The following is a 25,430-nucleotide window of genomic DNA, read 5'->3' as shown; positions in this document are numbered from 1 at the left end:
GCAAAATCAGAGTGTGAGCAAGATGGGGCTGCAGGAGTTTGCTTTTGCCCGAATGAAATCAGTTTGCAGCAAGAAAAGTAAGCTGAGGACAAAGGAGGGGAAATGCGAGGCAAGAGAGAATTGGGATATTTTAAAAGCAGCTGAAAAAGTAGGATGACAGAGATTTAATCAGAACCATCTCTGCCAGATTGGGACAGCTTTAGGGTATGATATCAGACAGAATGCAGAGAATCATATTTTAGCAACTCATATGTATTCCCTGTCAGCAGCTTTATGCCAGTTTCGAAAACATGTCACTATTCTTAAAACATTTCTGGAAATTAATATTCTTCTGGTCTTGTACTCATAGAATCATAGAGTTAGAAGAGACCACAAGGGCTATCCAGTCCAACCCCTGCCATGCAGGAACTGAAATAAAAGCATCCCTGACAGATGGCCATCCAGAAACAGAAAATGCAGGCCTATGACTAACGTCTTCAATTTCTTTCTCCTGTTTGCCTGATGAAGAAGTCACTGTGCTTGCAAAAGTTTGCAACATGTAATTGTACATTTTGGTTGTCCCAAGAAAGGTATCATTGTTTGGATGTTGTTTGGATGTTGTCTTCCAATTCTATGATCCCATGGCTATGCAGTGGCAAAACACTCTGAATCTTAGTCCTAGCTTTAAAGGAGCTACCCAAGGTCTTGAACCTATTTTGAGGTTAGAGTTCAATACACTGGATAGCTCAAAGGTCAGAATAAATCCCAGAACAGATTAATCTGCCCACTGACATGGAAGCCAGCCACTGTCCCCAAATACCAGGAGGATCAAAGATTCCCAACTGGAGTGTGAAGAGAAGATTTCCATCAGGACTATGATGAAGGGAGAAAAGGTTAAGCCCTCGCCATATAATCAGTTCCCTCTCCCTGTTGCTATTTGAACAAAAACTAGGCACATTAAATGCATGCACATGTCTAACTCATCATTTAGTATGGTCTTTAGAAAACTTTGGTTCAGCTGAAAGAGAAAAGAAAAACCTGTGATCTGTTAATAGTGTACTGGACAAACTCATCCTTAAAGAACAAAGAAGTACATTTTGTTTTATTTCTAATTTAGGCTCAAGCAAGTCTTTGTTAATGAGTGGGAGACTTAAGTGTCTCTTATGCATGTAATATTCTTTGCAAGGGACTGTTTAGGAAAGCTGTTTTCAATTAAAGATGTTCAAAATAGAAAAATTGTTATCTAGTATAGCATGTGTGTCAGCATGGAGTGGTAGCAGGAATAGCAAACTATGGGGAAGGGGATAAGAAATGCAAGGCATTTGTGAATAAAGATATTGTGAATGGCCAAGAGGTCTATAAAAGTGAAGATCTCAAGCAGTGTACCATGCAATCAGATATATAAATGGGAATGGCCCATAGGTCACAGTTAGAATCCAGCGTTTGTATAGTTACTTTATGGAAAGTAACTCTAAGACTGTTCCAACCAGCTCAACCAAAAATATAAGCCATGATCCTGCATTGTGTAAATCTACACTCACAAAAGTAAGTGGTGGTTGTGCTACACGACTCTTCCGTTGAATGCCAACACTGTGTAACCAAGTACGTATCTGCAAATGTACTTCTGGTTTCCATGATCCTAGATACACAACTTGCAGGTGTAACAACTACACTTGCAGACGCCACTTAGATAACTGTGAACTGACTATGGACCTGATGTCATGGCCAAAAAAGTACAACAGCATATGCAAGGGAATTTGTCTTTATGTGCCTTAAGGTTCACCCTGACTCATGGCGACTATCTGATAGGTTTCTTTTTCAGTAACATTTATTCAGAGAGTATTGTCATTGCCTTTGTTTGAGGCTGAAAGGAATGATTTGCCCAAGGTCACCTGGTTTCTTTGGCTCAGAAGGGATTTGAACCCTGGTCTCCTGAACCCATAGTCCCAATACTGAAAACACTACACCACGGCAATTCTCTGTAAGGGAACATATCAGTGTAAAACCAACAGAGAGCCAGTGTGTTGCAGTGATTTCAGCACTGGACTATGACTTTGAGTTCTGGGTCGAAATCCCCGCCTGGCCCATCTTGTCAAATGTGAATCATACAGTGCGCTCACCCCCCCCCCCCACATTCCTAGGCCTAAATGCAATTTCTTGTCCCAGCTGGAGATGACTTATTGAATTAGTGGGATTTACATTACTACTAACCATTCAGCAATTAATGCAATAGCTCTTCTTTAGTTGGGACTGTTGGGTTTAGCTTTTGGTATACAGTCATTGTACATTTTGCTTATTTGCCTATAATGCAGTATATTATAGTTCATTTCTAAGAGGGGCAAGATGTGGATGATTTTATTTTAGACCAAAATGGGTTATACTAATTGATCTTTTTGCTGTAATCTGCTTTGATTCCTTGAGAAAAAGAGAAATATAAATTATTATTATTATTAATCTTTGGGAGATCTATGACTTTTGTTTTCTTGATACACTACATATCATTTCCTTTAATGTCCAATGTAATGCACTTTATTTTGTCATTTATTTAATTCATGGCTGAGTGTGGAATTCAATGTAAGAAGGATGAAATCAAATTTTGGGACAATCTACAACTTAGGGGCAAACTTTATAAAGCAATGAATGAGTGATTGACCTGTCACTTTGCAGTGCAAGCAGTGGTGAAACTCAGAGGTTTCATTTCTGGTGAAACTCAAAGGTCTCATTTCTCATCTGCCAGGATAGGAAACTGCACTCTGTAGCCGCATTCATCCACTTTGCTGCCTTCTCAGCTAGGATGTCTTGGTTCCTTGACTGGATAGATTTATTGTTTACCTTGAAAACTGCATACTGAATTTCAGTTCCCTCCAGGGGCATAGCTACCGGGATGGGGACAGTTTAGGCATCCAAAGAAAAGAGAAAGGCAGACAGACCAAGGGAATCAAACACAGCAAATAGAAGAGTTGTCAGTGTGAATTATGTGTAATGTATCACCCTTTGCAATGCTAGAAATCTAGGGACTCAAGCAAAAACTCATGAAAGGGAAAGAATTCTTATTTGGGAAACATTGCCCTTGTTTTGCACCCCTCCCAAATTCTACCCCTGATTTTTCATTTCTCTGCCTGTAGAAAGAAATACTGAGACAGGCATCTGTAAGGACCCGCTGCGGTGGGTCCAGGTACAGCAGTGGTCTCAAAACTTTTTTGGCTTACCGTCCCCTTTCTTTTGGGGCGGCAACCTTAGCATCGCCTCCCAACACCTATTTTGAATATTAGGTCTACTGTTCTCTGTGTAGTCATGTTGGCCACATGGCCATGGAATTGTCTCTGACAATACTGGGTCCCCTAGCTTAGTAACAGAGATGAGCACTGCCCCCTACAGTTGGACACGACTAGATAATCTTGTCAAGGGAAAACCTTTACCTTTACCTTTTCTACTTCTTGATTGCTGCTCCCTTTGCACCCAGTCACCTTGGGAGCAGCAACCAAGCAACTGGCTGAGCAGTGAGCCAGAGGCTCCTTTCCTGTGCAAGCCTTGCAGCTAAGAATGGCATATGCAAGACAGCAAGAGGCTTCTTGCTTGCTGTTTGACTGGCTGCTCAGTCACTGCTCCTTTTGCGCCCTTTCATCCTAGGAGCAGTAACTGAGCAAATGACCGAGCAGTGATCGAGAAGCCTCTCACCCATGCCAGCCTTGCAGCAAAGGCCAGTGCGGACAAGAAGCCTCTTGATTGCTGCTCCCAGGTTGACCAGGTGTAAGGGAGAAGCTTTTCCTTAGAGAAGAGAGACTCTCAATCCTTAATCAGGGCAGAGAAAGGTGCAGGCAGCTGATGTGTGTAGGGGTTTTACAGAGGTCCCACACAGAGACTGGTGTGGGCCAGAAAGGGAGAGATTTTAACAACAAGAGCCACTCCAAGACAAAGGATTCTTTCCAAGAATCAAGCACAGATACTCCTTCCCCAGACACATGTCTTCCCCACAAAATTTTTGTGTCCACTCTCCCACAAAAAATGTTTTTGTCTGCTACTTCTTCTCTCAGCCTGTCTGATGAAAGAAAGCAGGAGCAGCAGTGGAACTCCAACCTGTGATCCAAGTCCCAGCAAAGCTCACAAAGCTCTGGCAGGGTCCCAATTTTTTGCCGCCACTCCTCCCCACTACCATGTAGCTCTAACTCCAGTCTGTCCCAAAATGATGCCTTTCTGAGCCACAGAAGTGATGCTTTGTCCTCAAGCCTCACAGGAGTTTCCCAATTGCCACTACTAGTGAAAGATGCCAGTAAAGGAGTGAGTTCACTTGGGCAGGCAAGTACATACAGACACACAAACATCTGATTTTGCTACTAGACATTTGCTACATGCATGCCCTCTGCTGGCAGACCTTTGTTATAGCTTTTCATCTAATAACTGCATCAAAGAACATAGATCTTGGCATGCGTCTTTAGAGAATGTATAAAATACTCTTCTGCCTGAAGGCACCAGAGATGATGGACAACATTAAAACCCTGCTCTCAGTGGTGGCTCACATCTGCAGGTGCCAATCCTTCAGATAAGGGGGTCATACTGTCTAGTTTCAATCTTTCTATTTGTTTTATTTGTATTGACTTGATCAAGTAGAGTGCAGGGATGCTGCCTTTAACATGAACAAACAGCATAGTTTGCATGGCTTTAGGAAACTTGAGTATGTAGGTCCCTCTTTTCGTCATTATAACAAAGTAAGCATACATAAAAAGCACCTCAAAATTATTCTTTTTGTTCAGTTTATTAATTAAAATTTCAACTCATGTTTTCACCCACTGTTGCTCAAGGTGACTATCAGCAGTAACGTACAAAGAAACATACAAAAGATCCATCAAAAGCATAAAAACAAGTAGGCCATTAGAATCCATAAAAATGATAAAAACCATCACAAGTCAAACAGATTGCAATGTATTTACAGTGACCGTAACCATTTAGTTTATGAGGCTATGCTTTCCAATAAAACATTTATGCCTGCTGGTGAAATGCCATCAGAGAAGGCTTGCCTCCCTTGGAAAGGTATTCCAGAGTTGGGGAGCAGCCATCAAAAAGGCCCCTGTTTTAGTTTCTGCCCAATGAACCCCAGATGTTGGTAGGACAAAAGGAAGGACTTTTAGCAAAGATCCTACTATCCAGAAAAGTTTAATGGGATATCAAAACTTGGGAAAGTTGTTTTTTTCATGTTCTGGATAATACAGACTTTAGGTTTTGAAAGGTGTTGTGTGTGATGGGTCATAACTACAACTTGGAATCATTGCTAAAAAAGGTTTGAAAGGCTGTGAAGCTGTTGTAACATGGGCATCACATGCTCTGTTAAACCACATATGGCTCCTATCAGAATAGCAGCAAGTCACAGATGATTTTAAAGAGTTGTTTTATTACCATTTCCAAAGAGGATCATCACATCAAAGGTGTCTTTGTGTCATTCCACTTGACTTTTTAAAAATACCCCTATTAGCTTTCATCTGTATGACACGGTCATTACAAGATGATGTCACTGCAAAGTTCAGTACTGTACACATCTCACATGAACTGATCACAAGAAAGCAGTGTTGAGTTTCAGAGCAACCACAAAATGTTAGTAGGCAAACATGTTTGGATGCAGAGAGATGTGTGCCTGGTATGGCTGGATAAATTCAGGAGCAGCAAAGTTAATCTCAGTCCTTACGAAGCAGTGGCTTCTTGAAATCCATGTACAGATTGGCATGATTGTATTGGCACTAGATCAGATGTGTAGAGCACATCACCAATTAAGGTATTCATACATCTTGCTAAATAAAAGAACTGCAGAACATGCAGAAAAGAAGACTTGATTGATTTGCATGAAAGTCACAGTGACAGTTATCCTCAGGGACCTCTGGTTCTCCAGAGAGAAACTGGAGCGCATCCAAAGGAGGGTGACTAAAATGATGAAAGGTCTGGAAACTATGCCCTGTGAGGAACGACTTAGGGAGCTGGGGATGTTTAGCCTGGAGAAGAGATGGTTAAGAGGTGATATGATAGCCCTGTTTAAATATTTGAAGAGATGTCATATTGAGGAGGGAGCAAGCTTGTTTTCTGCTGCTCCAGAGAATAAGACCCAGAACAATGGATGCAAGCTACAGGAAAAGAGATTCCACCTCAACATTAGGAGGAATTTCCTGACAGTAAGGGCTGTTTGACAGTTGAACAAACTCCCCTGGAGTGTAGGGGCGTCTCCTTCCTTGGAGGTCTTTAAACAGAGGCTGGATGGCCATCTGTCAAGGATGCTTTGATTGTGATTTCCTGCATGGCAGAATGGGGTTGGACTGGATGGCCCTTGCGGTCTCTTCCAACTCTATGATTCTATTTTCAATTCTGTTGGAGTTAGGACTACTGCAAAGCACAGGAAGGCTACTGTGCACGCCTTACCCATAAATGGTTTGAAATTTCACAGCTATCCTTTTATTAATCAAGAAAAAGAAACTAGAAATACTGATCCTTATTTTCATCCACATCTTTAAATTGCCTTTATGAACCAGATTAAGAAGGTACACACAATCTTTCCTTGGAGGAGGAGAGAAGGAAATGTTGGAACTAGAACCTACAAGGAAAACATGTGGCTTGCTTTAGCTCCTCAGAGGCTGAGGGAAGTCTAGGGCTATATCTATTAAGTAGTTACATTTCTTTAAAATCAGATGCTGCTTAGCTGTTCCAGAAGGTTTTAAGTCACAATGTTAGTTAATGGGCAAATCTAAAGTGCTGAACATATTTCCCACTTATTCCAGAGATAGCAGTGTAAAAGAGGTGTTCTGAAAACACTACCCAAATAGATCTTTTTCTTTCTCCAGATGTGGCTGGTGGCATCCATGTCAGTGGAGCATTGAATCAAATCCAGGTTTGGGCCAGCTTTAAAAAGATCTGTCCAAGGTGCTGGACCTGGTTAGGATTCACTACCCTGATGGTATGGGAGACACACACCACCATGTGACTACAGAGCAGTATTCCTAAATTCAATCATCTGTACCTGTTCTGTATTCACAAAAACTGCTTAATCACAATGGTGACACTTGCCACAATTGTAACTCCCGCCCAACTACTTTACTGGGCCTGATCTATGTGAGGATAAGGAGGTTCATTCTCTTCACATTCAGGACATATGTGAATTACATTTCTGTCCAGTTTGGGGTGGAGGCTGAGCAGTTAAGTATAAAAATAAGTAAGGGAGGTGGAGGAGGGAAAGGAATTTAACAGCACCTTTAAGGCTAACTAATGCAGCCAAAGAAGTGGGTTTATATCCACAAAAGTTCTTGTAAAAATAAAAATAAAAAAAATCAGATTTCAAGGTCCTGCTACATTCCTTTTCCCCACTCCCCTTCCTTTCCTCTTTTTTATGTTGCAAGAGACTAAGGCCCAATACAGATGGGCGAAAAGCACTGGTCTGTGAGCAGGGTGAGGACTCAGCATCCCCACACTCACATCCCTCTCTCCACTGCCCGGGCGCTATACTTGCACATGGCCATTCAGACAGTGTGCACATTGATGATGTCCCAAACAGAGCTGCACCAAAAGGGTGTGATCAAGCTGCCTGGAAGTGGCTATGGCACCTCTGCAGGGGCACAAAAAGGAGCCAGAAAAACTGGCTCCTTTTTGTGCTCTGCCAAGGCTGGGTTGGTGCCACTGTGTGTGTTTGCCGCAGCACCAATCCAGGGCAGAAAGGGATGGTGTCTCGCCACCCCTTCCTGCCTCTCTGTACCAGGCCTAACATGGCTACTTTTTAGTTAAGTATACTTAACTGACTAGATGATGCATCTGAGGATGTAGGCTGAAGTCTACAAAAGCTTATGCTAGCAGCTTCTTTCTTCCAGTTAGTTTCAAAGATGATACAAGTTCCCTTTGCAAACTAAGTGGCTGATGTAGAATTCTGATTACTAAAGGTCACCTTTAGTTCTATATCCAGACATAGCTTATTGGTATCTTCATCCAAAAGAGACAATGTAATTGAAAGGATTCATAACATTTTCAGACCTTTGGTCCTCTAAGACCTTCTAAGAGAGAAAGAAAGAGAGAGGGAGGAGGGATTATTCCCAGTCTTTGTTTCTTCCAGCTACCTTTATAATATATTTACAACTTTAATAAAATGTTATATTTAAATAAAAGAGACACAATGCTAGCCAAAGACATCCATGTGCAGTGCTGTTTCCCATATACAAAATGAATAAATAAGGCATTTACAAGTTCAAGGTCCCCCCCCCCCCCCACTTTCCACCACTTCAACACATGATTCCATGCAGTGACCTGGCAAGATTTCAAAATGATACTTTCCATCATCGTTGAGCAGAACCAGTCTAAAATGCCTCTCCCCACCCCTGCCTCCAATTTATTGTACTCAATGGTTATGTGAGCATTGGAATGAGAGCTGATTTCTCAAACCAGAATGGTGAGATGCATTTCAAGCTTATTAAAGCTGACTTTGCTTTGGGGCAAAATTGATGTAGCTGAAATGCAACATCATGCTAGTGGTTAACTAGAGAAAAGGGACTTTTCCCCCCTCCTGTCTCTTGGATGCCTAAGTCCTATTCTTAGAGTAGGGATACTCTAAGTCCTATTCCTAGATGAGAGTAGACCTACTGAATCAATTGGATTTACCTCTGTGTTAACCTATTCATAGAAACGGGATATACTGTGGTGAAAAATATTGCCATGTGTACCTTAGACTAGTCTTGCATTAAACAATAGCCTGATTGACTTTGGTGACAAGCAGTTCTATCCAGGGGAGCAAGTAAACTGGGGAAAAAGAGACAGAGCACTCTATCTTCTTCTTTACTTGCGGTGTGGAAACTAAATATCACAATCTGCCTAGCACTGAAATGCAATTCTCTATCTCTCCTCTAGCAGGAGCTGATTTATCAAACCAGGATGGTGAGATACATTTCAAGCTTATTAAAGCTGACTTTGCCTTGAAGCAAAATTGATGCAGCTGAAATGCAACATCATGCTAGTGGTCAACTAGAGAAATTGAACTTTCTTTCTTGCCACTTTAACCACAGGAAACTATGTACACATAAATACATTTAGGCTGTGAAGGTGACAGTGTAATTTAAAGTATAATTTTAATCTTGCTAGTTGCTTATGTCACAACTCTTGCCAGTACATTCATTGATATATGGGAATTGTGATTTATAAGTAACATTAGTACAAAAAACATTACTGAGGATTCTGTATGATGTGGTATGGGAGGAGATCAATGCGGCAGCAAGGGGGGAGACACCATGACTTACCCACCCCCCAAGTGATGCTAACCCTAGTGATGCCACTCTGCTTATATTCCAATTCCAGAAAGACAGTTATATGATCCAACCTAAGAATGGGAGAACTGTGAGGAATAGCAGGCTTTCATAGCAAGGAAACCATATGCATAATCCCTTTCTAATGTTAAGGGATAAAGAAAGCCACTGCTACTTATTTTGCTTTGCTTTAGCCCACAGTGAGTCAAGAGGACTTGGCATGATTGGTAGTGAGGACAGTGACTTAGCCAAAGAAAAGTAACATTCAGGGGGTATCACAACACATTCACATTGTTTTGTTGCTCTGGAAAAAGTATTCTCAACATTGCACATGAATTCACTGAAATGGCGACCAGCTTCTTTGGAAGTCTCTGGCATTGCCCAATTAATCCCTGTGGACCTTCACACAGTTGCCAGCATGCAATGCCCAATACATAAATTCACTTGGACGTGATTGATTGCAAAGGACCTCCCGTGCATGATTATTTACTTACTATCAACAGGTTTGGGGGTGTTTTTGGGTATACTCCAGAAATATTATTCTCTTTGTAGGACCAAAGTTCATTCAGATAAACACTTATATCAGCAATTGGTTTGAGGAAAACAAAATGTTCCATTAAGTGAGTGAGTGACCAAGTGAGTGAGCAAATGGATGCACCTGGGATGAATGAGGATTTTCCCCTTTGATTTGAGGAGCCCAACCAATCTGTTTTGGTTAGGATAGTCCAACCAGACAGTGTCCCAGTACTTTGAGGCTTGTTTTATTCATCTTCATAATTCTTTTCCATATTACTTCTTGGTGTGAATACCATCTCTAGCAATGGCTGGCTTTCATTTGGATGAAAAGATAAATCATTGTTTGTGGCTATGCTTTTAAGACCTTTGCCTTTTACAGTCTGGATGCTGCACCTTCTCAGAAGAGTCACCAAGATTGCTTTCATCATGACCATGGCGATAAATTTTCCAACACAGCCACGGGGACCAAATCCAAAGGGCTGAAAATAGCGATAAGGAACCTGTGCAAAAGGATTGGTTAAAACAAACTAAGAAAAAATCCACGCAAACTTTCCAGATGTTCATCATAATGTCATGGAATATGAAGAGAGATTCCCATTTGGTTTCTTAGTTTCTAGTTCACTCTTCTCTGCTTTTTGCACCTTCTGAATCCCAGCTTATTTCTATCTAGGTCTAAACTGCTATATAAAATTAATTCTGGAATAGAACCATGTCCAGTTTATCACAGTTCTAATTCCACTCCCCACTCCTGTGGCACTGAACTGCATATGTTCATTGATAAAATACTTGGGAAAAGCAATCTAATTACAGTCACCATCTTAAAATTCTTTTTGATCAGTTTTTTAATGGTGGGCACACATATTGCTATAGCATGCAATTTGAACCTGTATTTAATCTGCCCTTCTGCTGCTAGATTGCAGTTTACAAGAAGCAAAGCATACTAACCAGCCTATTAACCTACTTGCAACCCGATAAAACCACTCTACATTAAAATGGGTTTGCCTTTGAAAACTACTTTACAGCCTTCAACATTTTACAGGTAAAAACATGTGGCCAAGCAACATCAGAGTATTATGAAAGTTATGAATGAGGAAGAACTAGAACTAGCTAGGAGATGCTCCAGCAGTTTGCTTTTGCCTAAGCCTACTGGGAAGGGCTAGATTCCACCGCTCTGGTTTTCTCTCCCCTGTGGAGTAGATTAAGTGCAAACTAATTTTTCACTTTAAACTCAGTTTGCAGCCATTGGATTAGGCTAAGGACAAAGGTGGAAAGTGGAAGGATGAAAGAGAAACAGGAACATTTTAAAAGCAGATGAAAAAGTGGAGCCCTGGTGGTGCAGTAGTTCAGTCCTAGAGGAGGGCTCCAAGGTTGACTTGGCCTTCCATCCTTTCATAGGTCAGTAAAATATATAATAGATACTGACTCTGGACCATTTGAGATTATGCTAGAGTCACAGAATCACAGAACTGGAAGAGACCACAAGGGCCATCCAGTCCAAACCCCTGTCATGCAGGAACTCACAGAGTACCATAATTTCCACTAAATATGACTGCAGAAATTTTTGACTTCCATTTCAAAGCAAAACCCTAAACCAAGGGCAGGCAGCATGTATTTCTCCAGATGCTACATGACTATTATTGTCACTGATAACTATGCTGAAGCCGAGGTGTGTTACAGTTGTTTGCCACCCCTGCCCTTAACAATTCTATATATATTTCTAAACAAACAAACAAAAGAAAAACTCACACTCTTCTCAAAATTTTCAAGTGAGAATTCATTTGGCTTTGGAAAGAACTCAAGCCTGTGCATGCGCCCGATATTCAGAATGATGTTGGTTCCTTTTTTCACGGGATAGCCATCAATCACATCATCCTGCAAGGCTTTGCGCATGACCAAGTCCACGACTGGCTGGTATCTCATGCTTTCAAGGATAAAATTTTCAACTACCTTCAGCTTCGGCATGTCGTCGCTTTGGATCTCTCTGTCACCTTTAAGAAATGAGGAAGATAAAACACTGGTTGCCATTGGTTGCTCTTTAAGCAAGAACTAGAATGCCACTTCAGTATGGTTTTGGGGTTTATATTTAAAAATATAATTCAACTGTGTGGCTGAATGTTTTCCCATATCATACAAACAAACAAACAAACAAACAAACCCCCTCCAAAAATACCCACCTCCTTCTCCATTCCAAACTATCATGGTGAGGAAAAGACTAGAGAAAACTGATCATCTTGATAGGCTACTAGGCATGTATAAACACGTTTCTATGTGTGGGATCATTCATATATTCAGTTTATTGAAGTGATACATTTCAGTCCAATATAATTCATGGGCCTTTTTTACAGGCATAAGAACAAGAAGCTGTTTCCACCCCAAGCCAATTGGCAAGCCAAGTGTTCACTTGTAAAAAGACTGTCTATTTTTTCAGGATTACTAATTGTTTGGAGGGATGCAATAGCTTAGTGGTTAAGATGCCAATTCTGATGACCGGAAGATTGGAAGGTTGGCAGTTCAAGGCCCGAGTGCTGCATGATGGGGGAGGCTGCCATCATTAGTCCCAGCTTATGCCAACCTAGCAGTTTGAAAGCATACATATGAAAGTAGATAAACAGGTACCACTTTGGTGGGAGGGAAACAGCATTCGGTGCAGTCATGCTGGCCACATGACCACCAGAGTCATCTTCAGACAATGCTGGCTCTTTGGCTTAGTAGCGGAGATGATCACTGTCCCCTACAGTCAGTTATGGTCATTCATGTCAAGGGACTACCTTTACCTTTACCTTTACTATTTGGACCCTTTTGAATGGAAAATACAATTAGATCATTTGATGGATTGCCATTCTCCTCTGGTGTGGCTGGATACTTACTTATCACATTCTGTATTTCTTTCATCATTGCTTTCTCAACTTGAGGATGTTCTGCAATCAGCACTAGCATGAAAAACAGAGTCACTGAGAGTGTATCGGGAGCAGCTATCAGCATCTCCAAAACACACTGGTTGACATTCTCGCCAGTCAGCTCACCACGGCTCTGTAAAATCAAACCAAGGAGATAGTGGCTTACAGACTCAGGTGCCAGCAGTAATGTGCAATTGAATTCAGCTCAGCTCAGCATAGGATCAAAGTATGGGAAAAATAAACTCATATGGGAGGTGAATCTGGAGCAGTTGTACATCATTCTATCAGGTAAATAATAGCTGGGGATATTTTAAGTTGAGAAATCATGAACAAATAGAGCAACCTGTTTGCTCAGGGATCTGGAAAGACCCTAGCGCAGTGATCAGACACCTGCTTTGCAAAGATCCTGGGTTCAATCCCTGGTATCTCTAGCTACTAATATCAGTAACAAATGTTTGTGGGAGAACTTTGTTTGAGATCCAAGGAATTTCTGCCAGTCAATATTGGCCCAGATGATCTACTATTTTTTAATAAACAACTTTCTAGGAAAACAACAAAACTAGTTTTCCTTTTCCTTCTCTTGGTCCCTACAGAACAGGAGATGATCAAATTGTGGCATACCTGCTGGAAATGTCAAAAATTACCTGTGCAAAAATCAGTTGAGATGCAAAATCCATATGGTCCTCTAGTTTCTCAACTATGGAAAGCTTTTGTCGTTTCTGCTCAATTAAGATTTCAATGGCTTCCTTCAGATCCCTCCTAGAACAGAAGGGGTTCCATTCATCACTACGCAATGCAATATTTTCATGTCTGCTTTCCATGATGTATTGTTTTTTTGGAGGGGGTTGAGCTCTCAGGATTGAAAAACCATTTAGCTGGAATAATGACATTATTTGCTACCTCCTCTACCCCATGTTTCCCTGTCACCTCTGAACTTAGCTGCAATCTTCACTTGTAGCTGGTGCCAAATGGGGAATGGATTTCCCCAATAACAGTGGCCTAGGTTATGTTGATCCATATCAACAACCAGGTCTAACCATTCTTAGCTCCACCAATATCCACTCTTTTGTAAAGCTAATGGGTCCTAATGATCCTTTCAAGACCAAAACACCTAGAAAGACTTTGGATTATAAGAGAGACAAGTGGGAAGCTTCATGATATTTACTTTGGCTTGAATCCTATTGTTGGTCACATCTAGAATCCCTCTTAATAGATCAATGGTTAAATGGTGAATCAGAACACAGGTAAATCCCTTTGATTCACCTCTTGCAATCCAAAACATTGCTCCATCTTCGTAGCCAGGCTGCAGCAATCCTGGCCACACACACTTGTTTCAAAGGTAAGAGCAGCCATTACTCTGCCTTCTCAGCTAAATAGCATTACTTACAATAGTAAACCTTTTGCTATTGCTACTTACGCAGATTTTTCATATTTCTTGTACAGCCAAGAAAACTTAAAGAAGATGTCAGGTTTTAGCAGAAGTGCCTGCCAGGCATCAAAATAATTCTGGATCTTAAGTACAATGGCATTTTCTGGAATTAGATATAGACGAAAATACAAGAGAAATATAAATGGTTAGGAATTTGCAGCAATGCACCCCTCCTCTTCCTATCTTTCCCCTTCCCTCTCCTCTTCTTCCTTCTTTTTATTTATGTTCATATCCCCCTCTTCATCCAAATGAGCTCAAGGTAGCATCACTTTTTAAAATTCTTACTGCATGAGGAAACTCAGGCTGAGCAAAACTAATTGGCCCATAGTCATTCTGTGAGTTTCATGGCTCAGTGGAAACTTGGATCTGGCAATTCCAAGCCTCAGTCCAACACTCTAATCAAATGCATCATGCTGGTTCAGTATGGATCACTCATAAAGGCCAGAACAACTTGCATTGCCTGAGCTTTGTGACAGGAGCATGTATCAAGCTCTTTAAAGAAAGGCTGAAGATGCCAGGGATGCATCAATACTGCACAATTATAGCAGTTTGATATCACTTTCATTGTCATAGTTTTATCCTATGGGATCCTGGGATTTATAGTTGCAGATGGGATACAGTGGGAAAGCATCCAAGCCTTTTTGCTGAGGAGGTTCAGTGCCCCTTCAGAGCCAATGGTAGAACTGGCCCCCGAAACAACTAATTATACCCAGACTATTGCTGACTGACAATGCAATTTCCCTTGGCTGGCTATGGAGCGCCTGGTCTGGGATGTATCCCCCAAGTGAAGGTTTATGAAATCATAGAATAATGGAGTTGGAGGAGAACACAAGGGCCATCCAATCCAACCATCTGCCATGCAGGAATTCAAAACCAAACTCCCAACAGATGGCCATCAAGCCTGTGTTTAAAAACCTCCAAAGAAGGAGACTCTGCCACTATCCAAGGCAATACATTCTACTGTCGAACAGCTCTTACCACCAGGAAGTTCTTCCTAACATTTAGGTGGAATCATTTTTCCTGGAATTTGAATCCATTGCTCTATGTCCTAATCTCTAGAGCAGCAGGAAAGAAGCTTGCTCCATCCTCAATGTGACACCCTTTCAAATATTTAAACATGGCTATCATGTTGCCTCCAGGCTAAACATACCCAGCTCCCTAAGCTGTTCCTCATAGGGCATGGTTTCCCTTTGATTGGGACAAAAATGCAGTAAGTAAATAAACTGGGTTGTTTGGAGAGGAATATCCCATCATCATCATCATCATCATCATCATCATCATCATCATCATCAATCATCATCTTCATTATCATAATCAACTTTACTTTAATTATTTACATCCTGCCTTTTTCACAATAATGGGACTCAAGGTGGCTTACAGCATATTAAAAACAGTACAAATTAAAAACATTTAAAGAGTCTGTAGAGTTTCCCATCTTACATAATCTTTTGTCTTACTGTAATCCTTCCTGTTTCCTCAGACCTTCTAATAATGTTCTGGCATATAGACAGTGCTGTTTTGGCTGGAAAAAGAGCCACACTCACTTATGAACTTTGGAAACAGCTACCAATAGCACAGCTATGGAACCACTGAGAACTCCAAGAAAGGAATTTCCTACCATCAAGAGGAATGCCAAGAAAAAGCTTGTTTGAAGTGTCCAGCATGATCCGCCTCATAAGATTCAGGCTGTTGATGTAGCCACATCTAGCAGTCACTTCTTCTAGCCGGTCCAGGTGTTCAATTGTTGATTCAACACAAATGGCAACCATCCGCACAAGACCTGGGCCTGAAAGAGCTGAAACATTGCACAGATGAAAACTGGGGCACATGTGGCCAAGCAACATCAGAATGTGGTCAAGATGCCAAAAGGTGTTAATGAAGATGAATACACAAACCTGAATAGGCTGCAGCATTTTGTTTTGGTCTGAGTCTACTGGGAAGATCAAGATTCAGCCCCTCCACTCCTTCTCCCCATGCAGAGTTAACTGGGCACAAACTACTTTTGCCATTTGAACTCAGTTTGCAGCAACTGAAGTAAAATGAGGACAGGACTGTCATCTGTAATGCAGACCATCCAATTTTGTCCTGTCCAAATTATAGCTACCCCAATTATTATCCAAGCCAATCTGAATCTTAGAGGTATAGAGTCATCAGAGTTAACTGGGCTCCTGAGCCCAGCACAATCTATTTCAGTGACCTGAGCAGGACGTTTATCATCTTCTTCTGCCATTCACTTAGGAAAAGAAAAACAGCTTTCCATCTGCACCCAGTCATTCAGTGCGTCTATCTGGCATCGTGTTGCAGGATATTGGCCCGAGGATATATGACTTCAAAACATACAATTCAATGTGTAGCCCCAGATCACCCTGTCACTTCCCAAAGAAAAGATCAGCGGTGAAATCTGGGGCTATGTCAATTAGACCGTATGCATATAGATCTGAAACATGGCATTCACAATTGGAAAGCCTGCGACCTGAGAGGCAAGATAGGTGCACTAAATGGGCAGACAAGACAATCTCACCACATTAATGCTCTAAAATGGCCCAAAAGGATTTGCAATACAAACTCAGGCTTCACAACTAATCATAGCATCATCTAAGTAGAGGGATCTGGAGGCTGGACCCCCCCCCCCCCCCCATGCTCACTAAAGAACCAAATTTACTAAAACTGGACCTATCCTTTTTTGAGCATTGTGGGGCTCACAGGTCAGCCCCACCAATTTTGAAAAGGCCGATTCTCACTTAAGGGCGAAATTCTTTTTCAGCAATGGAAAACTGGGGAGTCTGGGAGCCAAACTGGGGGCCATGTCTTAGCTGGTGACTTCCACTCTAGGCCTTGGTTAGCTACAAAGGGCCTATTCAAGATGCTGAATCTATTTTTAGCCCCTCATATAGCTCCTTTTAAGTTTAGATTAAAAGCTGATTTTGATTCACTGTTTCACTGACATGGGAGCCAACAAAGGCCACCAGTGTACAGGCCACACAATTCTCACCCTCTGATTTACTTGGAGCTTCAGGGATAGGATTTCTGGCTTCTCCCATTTTGAGCAAGAGCATTTCCAGAAATCACTCTGACCACCAGAAGCAGTACACAAAAATGAAGTGAAATTGCATTATCTCACAAAATTACTTCTGTGTGCAAGGTTTTTGAACTGGTCTTTGGATGTGACATGGCTCTTACCTCCAACAACTATGAATACATTATATACTAATATAAACTCTGTGTCATCAAAAACAGGCGAGGTTATGTAACAATAGGATACTGTGAAGTTTACCTTTGGTGAAAAAGGGTCGGATTTCTTTCCAAAGAGCTGGGTTATTATTAAATATGATGCCGTTTTCATGCATGCCAATGCACTTTAAGCCAGGTTTGCTCCCAAATCTAGAGATGTAATGTCCATGTTTCATGATGTGGAACATACTTGATGATCTGATTAAAGGAAAAAGAGCACACTACATCAACAGATTTTATTTGCAAATTTTCAGGAGCCATTTTCAAACTTTTTAAAAAATAGCCAAGTAATTTATAGTGCATGTAACAGCTGTATCTTTTCTTTGGTTTAAATTGCTGTCATTTGTTTGGACATATGGTGCACTGTACTTCACCTTGCAATCCAATTAGATAAACTAAATCTAAATATAAAACTATACTAAACTAAATTATTTGAGCATCTGCAGGACCACTTTCTTTCTTTGGTGACCACCATTCTGCTCAAAGTGTGCGGTTTCCTTATAGCTCAGCAAAAATTGGGAAATCTGTGCCCTTTGTGCATTTGTGCCCTTTACAGTGATAACAGTACAGCACTAGACTCTATTCTGAGATTTTGGATCACTTTTGTGAGTGACCTTATAGTTCTGTGATAAAGCATATGCATAGTCTGCAGAAGTATTTTGACATGGCAGGGAGTTGGGCAATGGTTCCTATGGTCCCCTCCCAGCTCTATGGTTCTATGATTCTATGGACGTTATCAGACAAAGGAAATTAGAAGTATAATCCAATGGCAATCCAAACGCAATCATGGGGTTTAACATTATTGCGTGATAAACTACCACACGCAATTTCAGGCAATGGGAAGTCAGTCCGAACGCACTCATGGGGTTTTAGGTTATTGCGTGAGAGGTGATCACATGCCGTTTCAGGCAATGGCAAGTTATTTTCGGGCAATGGGAAGTCAGTTCGAACGCAATTCGAACGCATGTAAATTCACTGAACTAGCGAATTCACGTAAATGGTTCAGCGAATTTACGTAAATGCGTTCTGGCCCCACTTTCTTTTCATTTGAAATTAAGAGAAATTCCTCCCGTGTGATCAACTTCATTGATTCTAAGATCAAGGATTCCATCTCTGCTGCAATGGCTTCCATGGCAGTGGAACAATGAATGCAGTCTAAGCTTTAATATGACTGTCATATCAGGTGCTGTTAAAGGCACTGAACCAAATGCCTCAGTACCTTGGATAACTCTTGGATTTCAGCATTTCGGGTTTATAAGATTACTAGATTTTCTCTACAGTGGGCCCCCCACATTTGCTGGGGTTAAGGGCACAGGCCCCCTGTGAAAGTGGAAAAGTGCAAATTAAAAAAAAATGCTGTTTTTTTACTTGAGAGAATACCTATCTAGGAATATCTGGGTCTTCCACTGCAACTCTGTGATCAACATCCACAGGAAGCCGACACAGAATTGTGTTTGAAGACCTTTAAATATTTAGAGAAATGTTTTCGCAAGGAATTTCTAGGTCTTCCATTGCAACTCTATGGTCAATGTTTGGCAAAGTTGCTTCGTGGGACCTAGAAATTCCTAGAGAGAACATAGCACTCAAATCCATGAATAAGCAAATCCGCAACAATCAAAGCCGCAAATGCAGAGTGCTGACTGTATTTCATAATTTGCTAAAGGATAGCCAGGTTGGTCTTTTCTGGGAAAACCATAAAACTCATCTGGATAAGCCTCTTCCAGCAGGTTTATCCAGATGGTTTTCAAATTGTAATTTTAAATGATGAATGTTAACTATGGATTGTTTTGAATGTGTATGTCTTATTTGTTTTTTTAAATTGTTGCATGTTTTAATTAATGTGTTTAATTGATGTTGTGCATTGTTTATTTATTGCTGTTCCCCACCCTGATCTATGGGGAAAGACACATAAACACTGAATCATAATATTTCCTTCACATGTATAGAATAATACGTATAGGGATGTTTCTGGTCACATTGCAAAGTGCAATGCAGAGAAAAGTGCAAAGACTGGAATGGTTTTAACAAAGGTCTGATATAAACCTTGAGAATAGTCACTGAAATGCAGTATAGAAATACCACAAATAAGATTTTAAAACAACACAACACAGTTCATTTTTTTTTTTTTTTGCATTCCTACTGGACTGTGATTACTTTTATTCTTTTCAGCAAGAAAATGAAATTAAACTGGAAGTGAATCTCCTTCAGAGGGAGCTAGAGGCTTTAAAATGTGACAGTTATCAGATCAATAGTGCAGAAATGGGAGAGGCTAGGCTGCTAAGTGGCCTTTAACAGAGATTTCCTCAGGGCACCAAAAAAGTTACTTTATGGACTGCAGCTCCAAGAAACCCCAAACCCACGTTGTCAATGGATAGGGCTTTCTGGAAGCCTTAATCTTTTAGAGTTTTCTAAGCCGTGGACATGCCATCCAATGAAGCAGAAAATGTCAGAAATAACCAGGGGAAGATTTTCATGTGTTGGAGTTGAATCTAGTCACCCCTTAGGAAGAGACAATAGATCAGATGTAGAACATATTAAAGCTTCCAATGAGAAGCTTTAATGGGGACAGGATCTGGTCCTTTGCATTAAGCATCCAATATTTTTAGCTGACTGTTATTGACAGTAAGAGCCAACCTAGCTAAAAGTGAGGGACTTGGGAGTTCATGATTTAACAAAACCTGGAGGGCCACATGTTTCCCATCCATGCCTTAAGACCAGTTGTCTACCATTAGGTTGGAATGCCTTCCACAGAATGTGAGAACTCCAAAAGTAACACCACAAAGAATCTATCAGCGGAGTGCAATGTCAAAACTGAGCTAAGCAATAGTCCCACTCTATACTACTTTGGTCAGACCTCCTGAGGAATACTGTGTCCAGTTCTGAGCATCGCATTTCAATATGGATATTATTAAGCTGGACCGTGTTCAGAGAAGGGCAACCAGGATGGTCAAAGTTATGGAAACCAAGCCCTATGAGGAATGGTTTACGAAGCTGGATCTGCTTAGCCTAAAGAAGACAAGATTGAGAAGTGTTGCTGTTCCCTGCCTCCATTCATGGGGAGAGGTGGGTAAGAAATGATGATGATGATGATGATGATGATAATCATGATTTGAATACCTAAAGGGATGCCGTGTAGAAGACAGAGTGACTTTATTTGCTGCTGCTCCAGAAATTAAATCTCAGATTGAAGGATTCAAATGAGAAGAAAAGAGATTTCACCTAAACACTAGGAAGAGCGTTTTAAATGTAAGAACTGTTTGACAATGGAATAGACTGCCTCAGAGGTGCTTTGATTGTATATTTCTGCATGGAAGGGGATTGGACTTGATGGCCCTTTCTAGTCCCTGCCAACTCTATGATTCTATGATAGCTCAATGAATACTATGTGGTCAATTCAAAGAAACACATAAAAAAAAATCAAACCAGAGCTCAATGCCTAGCAATAGTTATAAGCAGAGACTAAAAATGACACTTTCTTTGGACTACAGTTTCCAGAACCCCTCAAACAGTATGACCAGTGGCCAAGCTGGTGGGGGATTCTGGGAGTTTTCATCCAAAACAGTAATGTTTCCAAACTCTGTTTACAAGCCCAGCTGCTTTCTCCACTCCTGATTTGCAAAAAAAGAAAGATTTACTTGCTAATAATGAGGGTCTCTTCTCCGCTGATCCAGACTCTCATGAATTCACCGTACATCTTATTGTAGTAATTGCAAGCACTGCCTACTCCCATCCAGAGGAATCGCCCATGAGAGATAAGAGGGCCAATTCCCATACAGTAGCCAGGCCCTAAAAAAAGAGACAAGAAAAAAGATGGCTTTTGTGTGTGGGTGTGTGTTTTATCAATAGTATTATTTACATGACGCCTTGGACATACACAATGCTTTACAGTCCCGTGAAGGATTTTCTCTGAAGCAAAACAAAACTAGGCATGGTAGAGACCCTGAAATATTCAGATATAAATTGCTTTGGGCATAAACAGAGATACTGCTACAGTACTAGAAAAGGGCAGATCAAATTTTAAGCCCTCTTTCTCACTGGCTTTCTTTCATAATAAAATAAGAAGACCTCCTTCCCCACTGGACTGAAGGACCCTCTCATCCAGAATCCCAAGGTAGGCCCAAGACCCTTTGCTGCCTGAGGCAAAGACCCCTTCCTCTGTTTTACATATGAAGCTGTCTGAACTGCCAATTTGAATATTACTGTGATATCGACAATGGAGAAACCTCCTTTACCACACCAAAGGGCAGATGGCCAGTTTATATGATAGGCTACACAGGAGACATATGTATATCTCTTGGCTACACCTCCATAACTGTATGGGCCCATACAGACAGGCCAAAATAATGCTGTTTGGGTCACTTTGGAGGTATGCTGTTTAAATGATGCATGCGTCCTAAGAGTCCAGAAGCCAGACCAAAGCTGCGCTCCAGTACTTAGGACTGGAATATGGCTTTGGCGCAGCTTCTGGACTCTTAGGACACATGCATCACTTAAAAAGCATACCTCCAAAGTGACCCGAAGCAGCTTTATTTTGGCCTGTCTGTTCGGGCCCTATATTTTAATTATGTGTTGGACAGAAAAGTACTTTCTTTTGACTGTTCTGAATCAATTTCACTGGGCAATTTAGCAGGCCTGCATTATCAGAGAGCAAGGAACATTTCTTTCTTCAGATGAGAATATCGGTATATGAATTTCACTCATATCCACCCACTCAGAGGCACAGTTTCCAGTTCTGATCCTTTACATTTCAGTGTGACATCCTGATAGGTTAGACTGCTAAACAAATACTGATAAACTGACTCCTACACACATTTTAAAGGCACACCACTGTGGAATAAATGACACTCATTTCCAGCTATGTTTGACCATTGGTCTATATTTAATGGATTTTGTTCCTCAAATTCTTCTTGTTACATAAATTATTTTCCCCTATTTGATAATGTGATGATCTAAGGTTACAAGCAATCTATCTGAACAGAACTGGATTAGATATTAGGATTAAATATTAGTGATTGGATTATTTTGAATCCACAAATAGTAATATCTTTATTGAGTAATGAAAAGGCAGAAAACACATTATTCAGGGTTTTAAATCTCCACTGGCTTCTTCATCAGGCAAACTTTTTAAGTATTGGTTGTAGACATAAAGGCAATACATTCATGTTCAGGAGAGCTCTATATTACAATCTTGCGACCACACAAATGACCATGGGAGCTTTTCCCACTGATGGCAGTGAAACCATGCCATGCTGCAATATATTTGCCTTTCACTTCACTTCCTCCTCATGAGAACCAAAGTTTATTAACCATAAATTAGTCTGCACTTAAAAAGAGTTTGCATTATTCTTTGGATGTATTAAGTTATGTTGAGAATTCATTATGAGAACACCTTTGAGAGAGAATACATAGAAAACAAATGTGTGAATAAAATAAATAGCTGCCTAGATACATTTTATCCCACAATAAATATGTTCAAATATTGTTATCAGGCTGCAATTTTGTTTTGCACACTAACCTGGGAGTAAGGAAGAATAAAATGAAATAGACCTATTTTTGAATAGACATGCATAGAATGCAGATCCTGGAAAATTATTGTTTTGGATTATAACTCCTAGAATCCTCCAGTCAGCCTGATATCTTGGGGATATTGGGAGTTATAGTTCCAAGAATAACTTGTATAGGTTCTCATAGGCATACATAGACTAGTGTGGCATAGTGGTTTGAACGTTGGACTATGACTTTGGAGAGCAGGGCTTGGATCCTTGTTTAGCCATGGAAACCCACTGGGTGACCCTGGGCAAGCTGCACTCTCGCAGCCTTATAGGATTTCAATGGCAAACCCCCTCTGAAAAAACCTGCCAAGAAAACTCCATGATAGGTTTGCCTTAGGGTTGCCATACGACAGGAATGACTTGAATTCAAACAACACACACATACAGAGAGAGAGAAAGAGAGAGAGAGGAGAATACACGGTTAACCTCTAATAATATTTCTATATTTCTTTACAATCATATTATGAAGGCTTTATCTCATTTTGGATTTGACCAAAAGTCCATTTTACCCAGTATCAGGTTTCCTACATTAGCCAACGTCAACAGGGCTGGCAGAGACCAAGTCTTGGCAAAACTGAGGATCCAGAGCCTTTGGCTCTCCAGATGCTTCCTACTTTAACCTCCAGATGTTCCAGCCTCCAGTGCTATCTGGTGGCACCTATGACAGAGAGATGGTGAATCTGCTCCATCTCATAGGCCACACTTTGAAGGAGCTGGCCACGGTGCTGAATGTATTTGGAGGATATGGTTGTATGCTTAGGATAGCCCCTTTAAAGTTCAGACTAAAATCCACAATGTCCCATTTGTTCAGAGAAGATGCCAGCCACAGATGCCAGTGAAACATAAGGAATAAACTCTTCTAGAACATGGCCACATAGCCCGAAAAACCCACAAAAAACTATGGATGCCAGCTATGGAAGCCTTCAACTTGACATTTTTTATCCTGATATTGCACACACAGAGCATGTACATTATAGATCATTTATCCACGTGCTGTACATGCGCACCATTGCTCTGTACTACTACTCAAATTCATGCCAAAATAGGACAAATTTACCAACAGTCAAAAAAAAATGACAATGTAAATGTATTGGAGGAATAACTGAGGCACTCAATTGTCACTTTTTCCCATGCTTAAGCAGAAACAAATAAGCAATGTAAAATAGGCATTCACCTAGGACAAGCAACAGAGAGTTCAGTGCTACTGGAGGTTGAATAGACATGGATAGGACCGTAGTGCTTATATCTAACATAAAGGGAGGATGGGACAAGAAGGTGTTACCATAACCAAGGATATAGTTATAAAGGGACACAGGTTTTTTTTTTTTTTGGGGGGGGGGGTTGTTCTAACATTTTAAAAGATAGAGGCTGCGATCATGAAGCAAAGAGACATAGCATAACTTTACACTCATACACCTCCATTGTCCAAGGACACCCCATTACAGAATTGTGATGTTGTACAACTAAAAGTACATCACACCTTGATGTGTAATTGCACCATCGTGCAATGCAGTGCAATGCATGATGATACAATGAAGGCAAAATATGAAATGGTGCACAATGCACAACAAAGGTCAGTGGGAACCATAGGCACAACTCCATTTTCACAGCCTTCAAATTAATATGGACAGTAAGCCAAAAGAGTAAAAACATATGCTTAGGAGAACTTTTGCATGCATATGACATCAACAGGTTGCCAGCTAAGACCTCCTTCCTGCCACTGAAACAGACAATGAAAACCACTTGGTTTTGATGTTGAAAAATAAAGCCCCAGCTGTGTGTGGTTGAAAGGTATCTCCAGTTACAATAACAGTCATTTTGATATGCTTTTCCCAACCCTTCCTTGAGAAGGGGAACAGTTCTAGTGCCTCTGTTATCTATCTTTGTAATAGTAATAAAATTTATTCGGTCTTTGACCAGTATAAACACAAAACCACACAAACAGCGTATCAGTATAACGGTAACAGGTTAAAATATAAACTGATAGTAGACTATACATATACAATATCCAAACAGATCTTTCTACACGGTAATCTATCTTTCACCCACCAACATTTCAGAAGCACTCACCTGGGATTGTTGATGTTTCTTCATAAGTCCATATTAGGAAAATGAAGCCCATGAGGAGCAAAAGAGGCAGGGTAGCTGTTGGCATTGTCTCTGAGACCGCTCTGGTGATATTGTAATGCGTTGGATTCAGAGCTTCCATGATCACCTTCGACAAGCTGATGTGATGCTGGATGAAAGAAAAACCCAAAGTGTGGAGAGGAGGCTGAAAACTTCGCAGAGCTTTTTTTGCTTCAACTGCCAGTACCAGTGTGCAACCCATCCCTCTATTCGCTTTGCTTTATAACAAGGCCGGAGGTTTAGATTAGACAACACAAGCGACAAGTCAAAACAAGAGTAGAAAAAGATACACTTTTTGCCCTACAAAACAAAGCCTCTTTGGCCTTGGTATTAAAGCTCAGGTTGCTTGCACCAGTTGGCTTCCTATCTCCCCTATTACCCTTGAGTAGTCAATCAAAATATCAACCAGGGGCCTAATGCCAAGTTTCTAAATCAAAGCAAAAGA

At 40.8% G+C, this 25,430-nt stretch overlaps 1 protein-coding gene across 1 annotated transcript; it reads right to left on the bottom strand.

Moving 5' to 3' along the window:
* Positions 1 to 9,994: 9,994 nt before the first annotated feature.
* On the bottom strand, positions 9,995 to 25,028 carry CYP19A1 (cytochrome P450 family 19 subfamily A member 1). Its single transcript, XM_089537734.1, has 9 exons — positions 24,929 to 25,028; positions 20,942 to 21,092; positions 17,350 to 17,504; positions 15,694 to 15,870; positions 14,064 to 14,178; positions 13,291 to 13,405; positions 12,617 to 12,779; positions 11,496 to 11,737; positions 9,995 to 10,249 (listed from the first exon to the last, which is right to left on the bottom strand). The coding sequence occupies exons 1-9, from the start codon at positions 25,011 to 25,013 to the stop codon at positions 9,995 to 9,997; spliced, it is 1,458 nt and encodes a 485-aa protein (XP_089393860.1). The 5' UTR covers positions 25,014 to 25,028.
* Positions 25,029 to 25,430: the final 402 nt, after the last annotated feature.

Source organism: Sceloporus occidentalis, unplaced genomic scaffold, assembly GCF_023333645.1.
Source record: "Sceloporus occidentalis isolate IW3139 unplaced genomic scaffold, rSceOcc1.0.p SCAF_9, whole genome shotgun sequence".
In the NCBI taxonomy this organism is placed as follows: Eukaryota; Metazoa; Chordata; class Lepidosauria; order Squamata; family Phrynosomatidae; genus Sceloporus; species Sceloporus occidentalis.
This window is presented reverse-complemented; position numbering and strand designations above follow the sequence as displayed.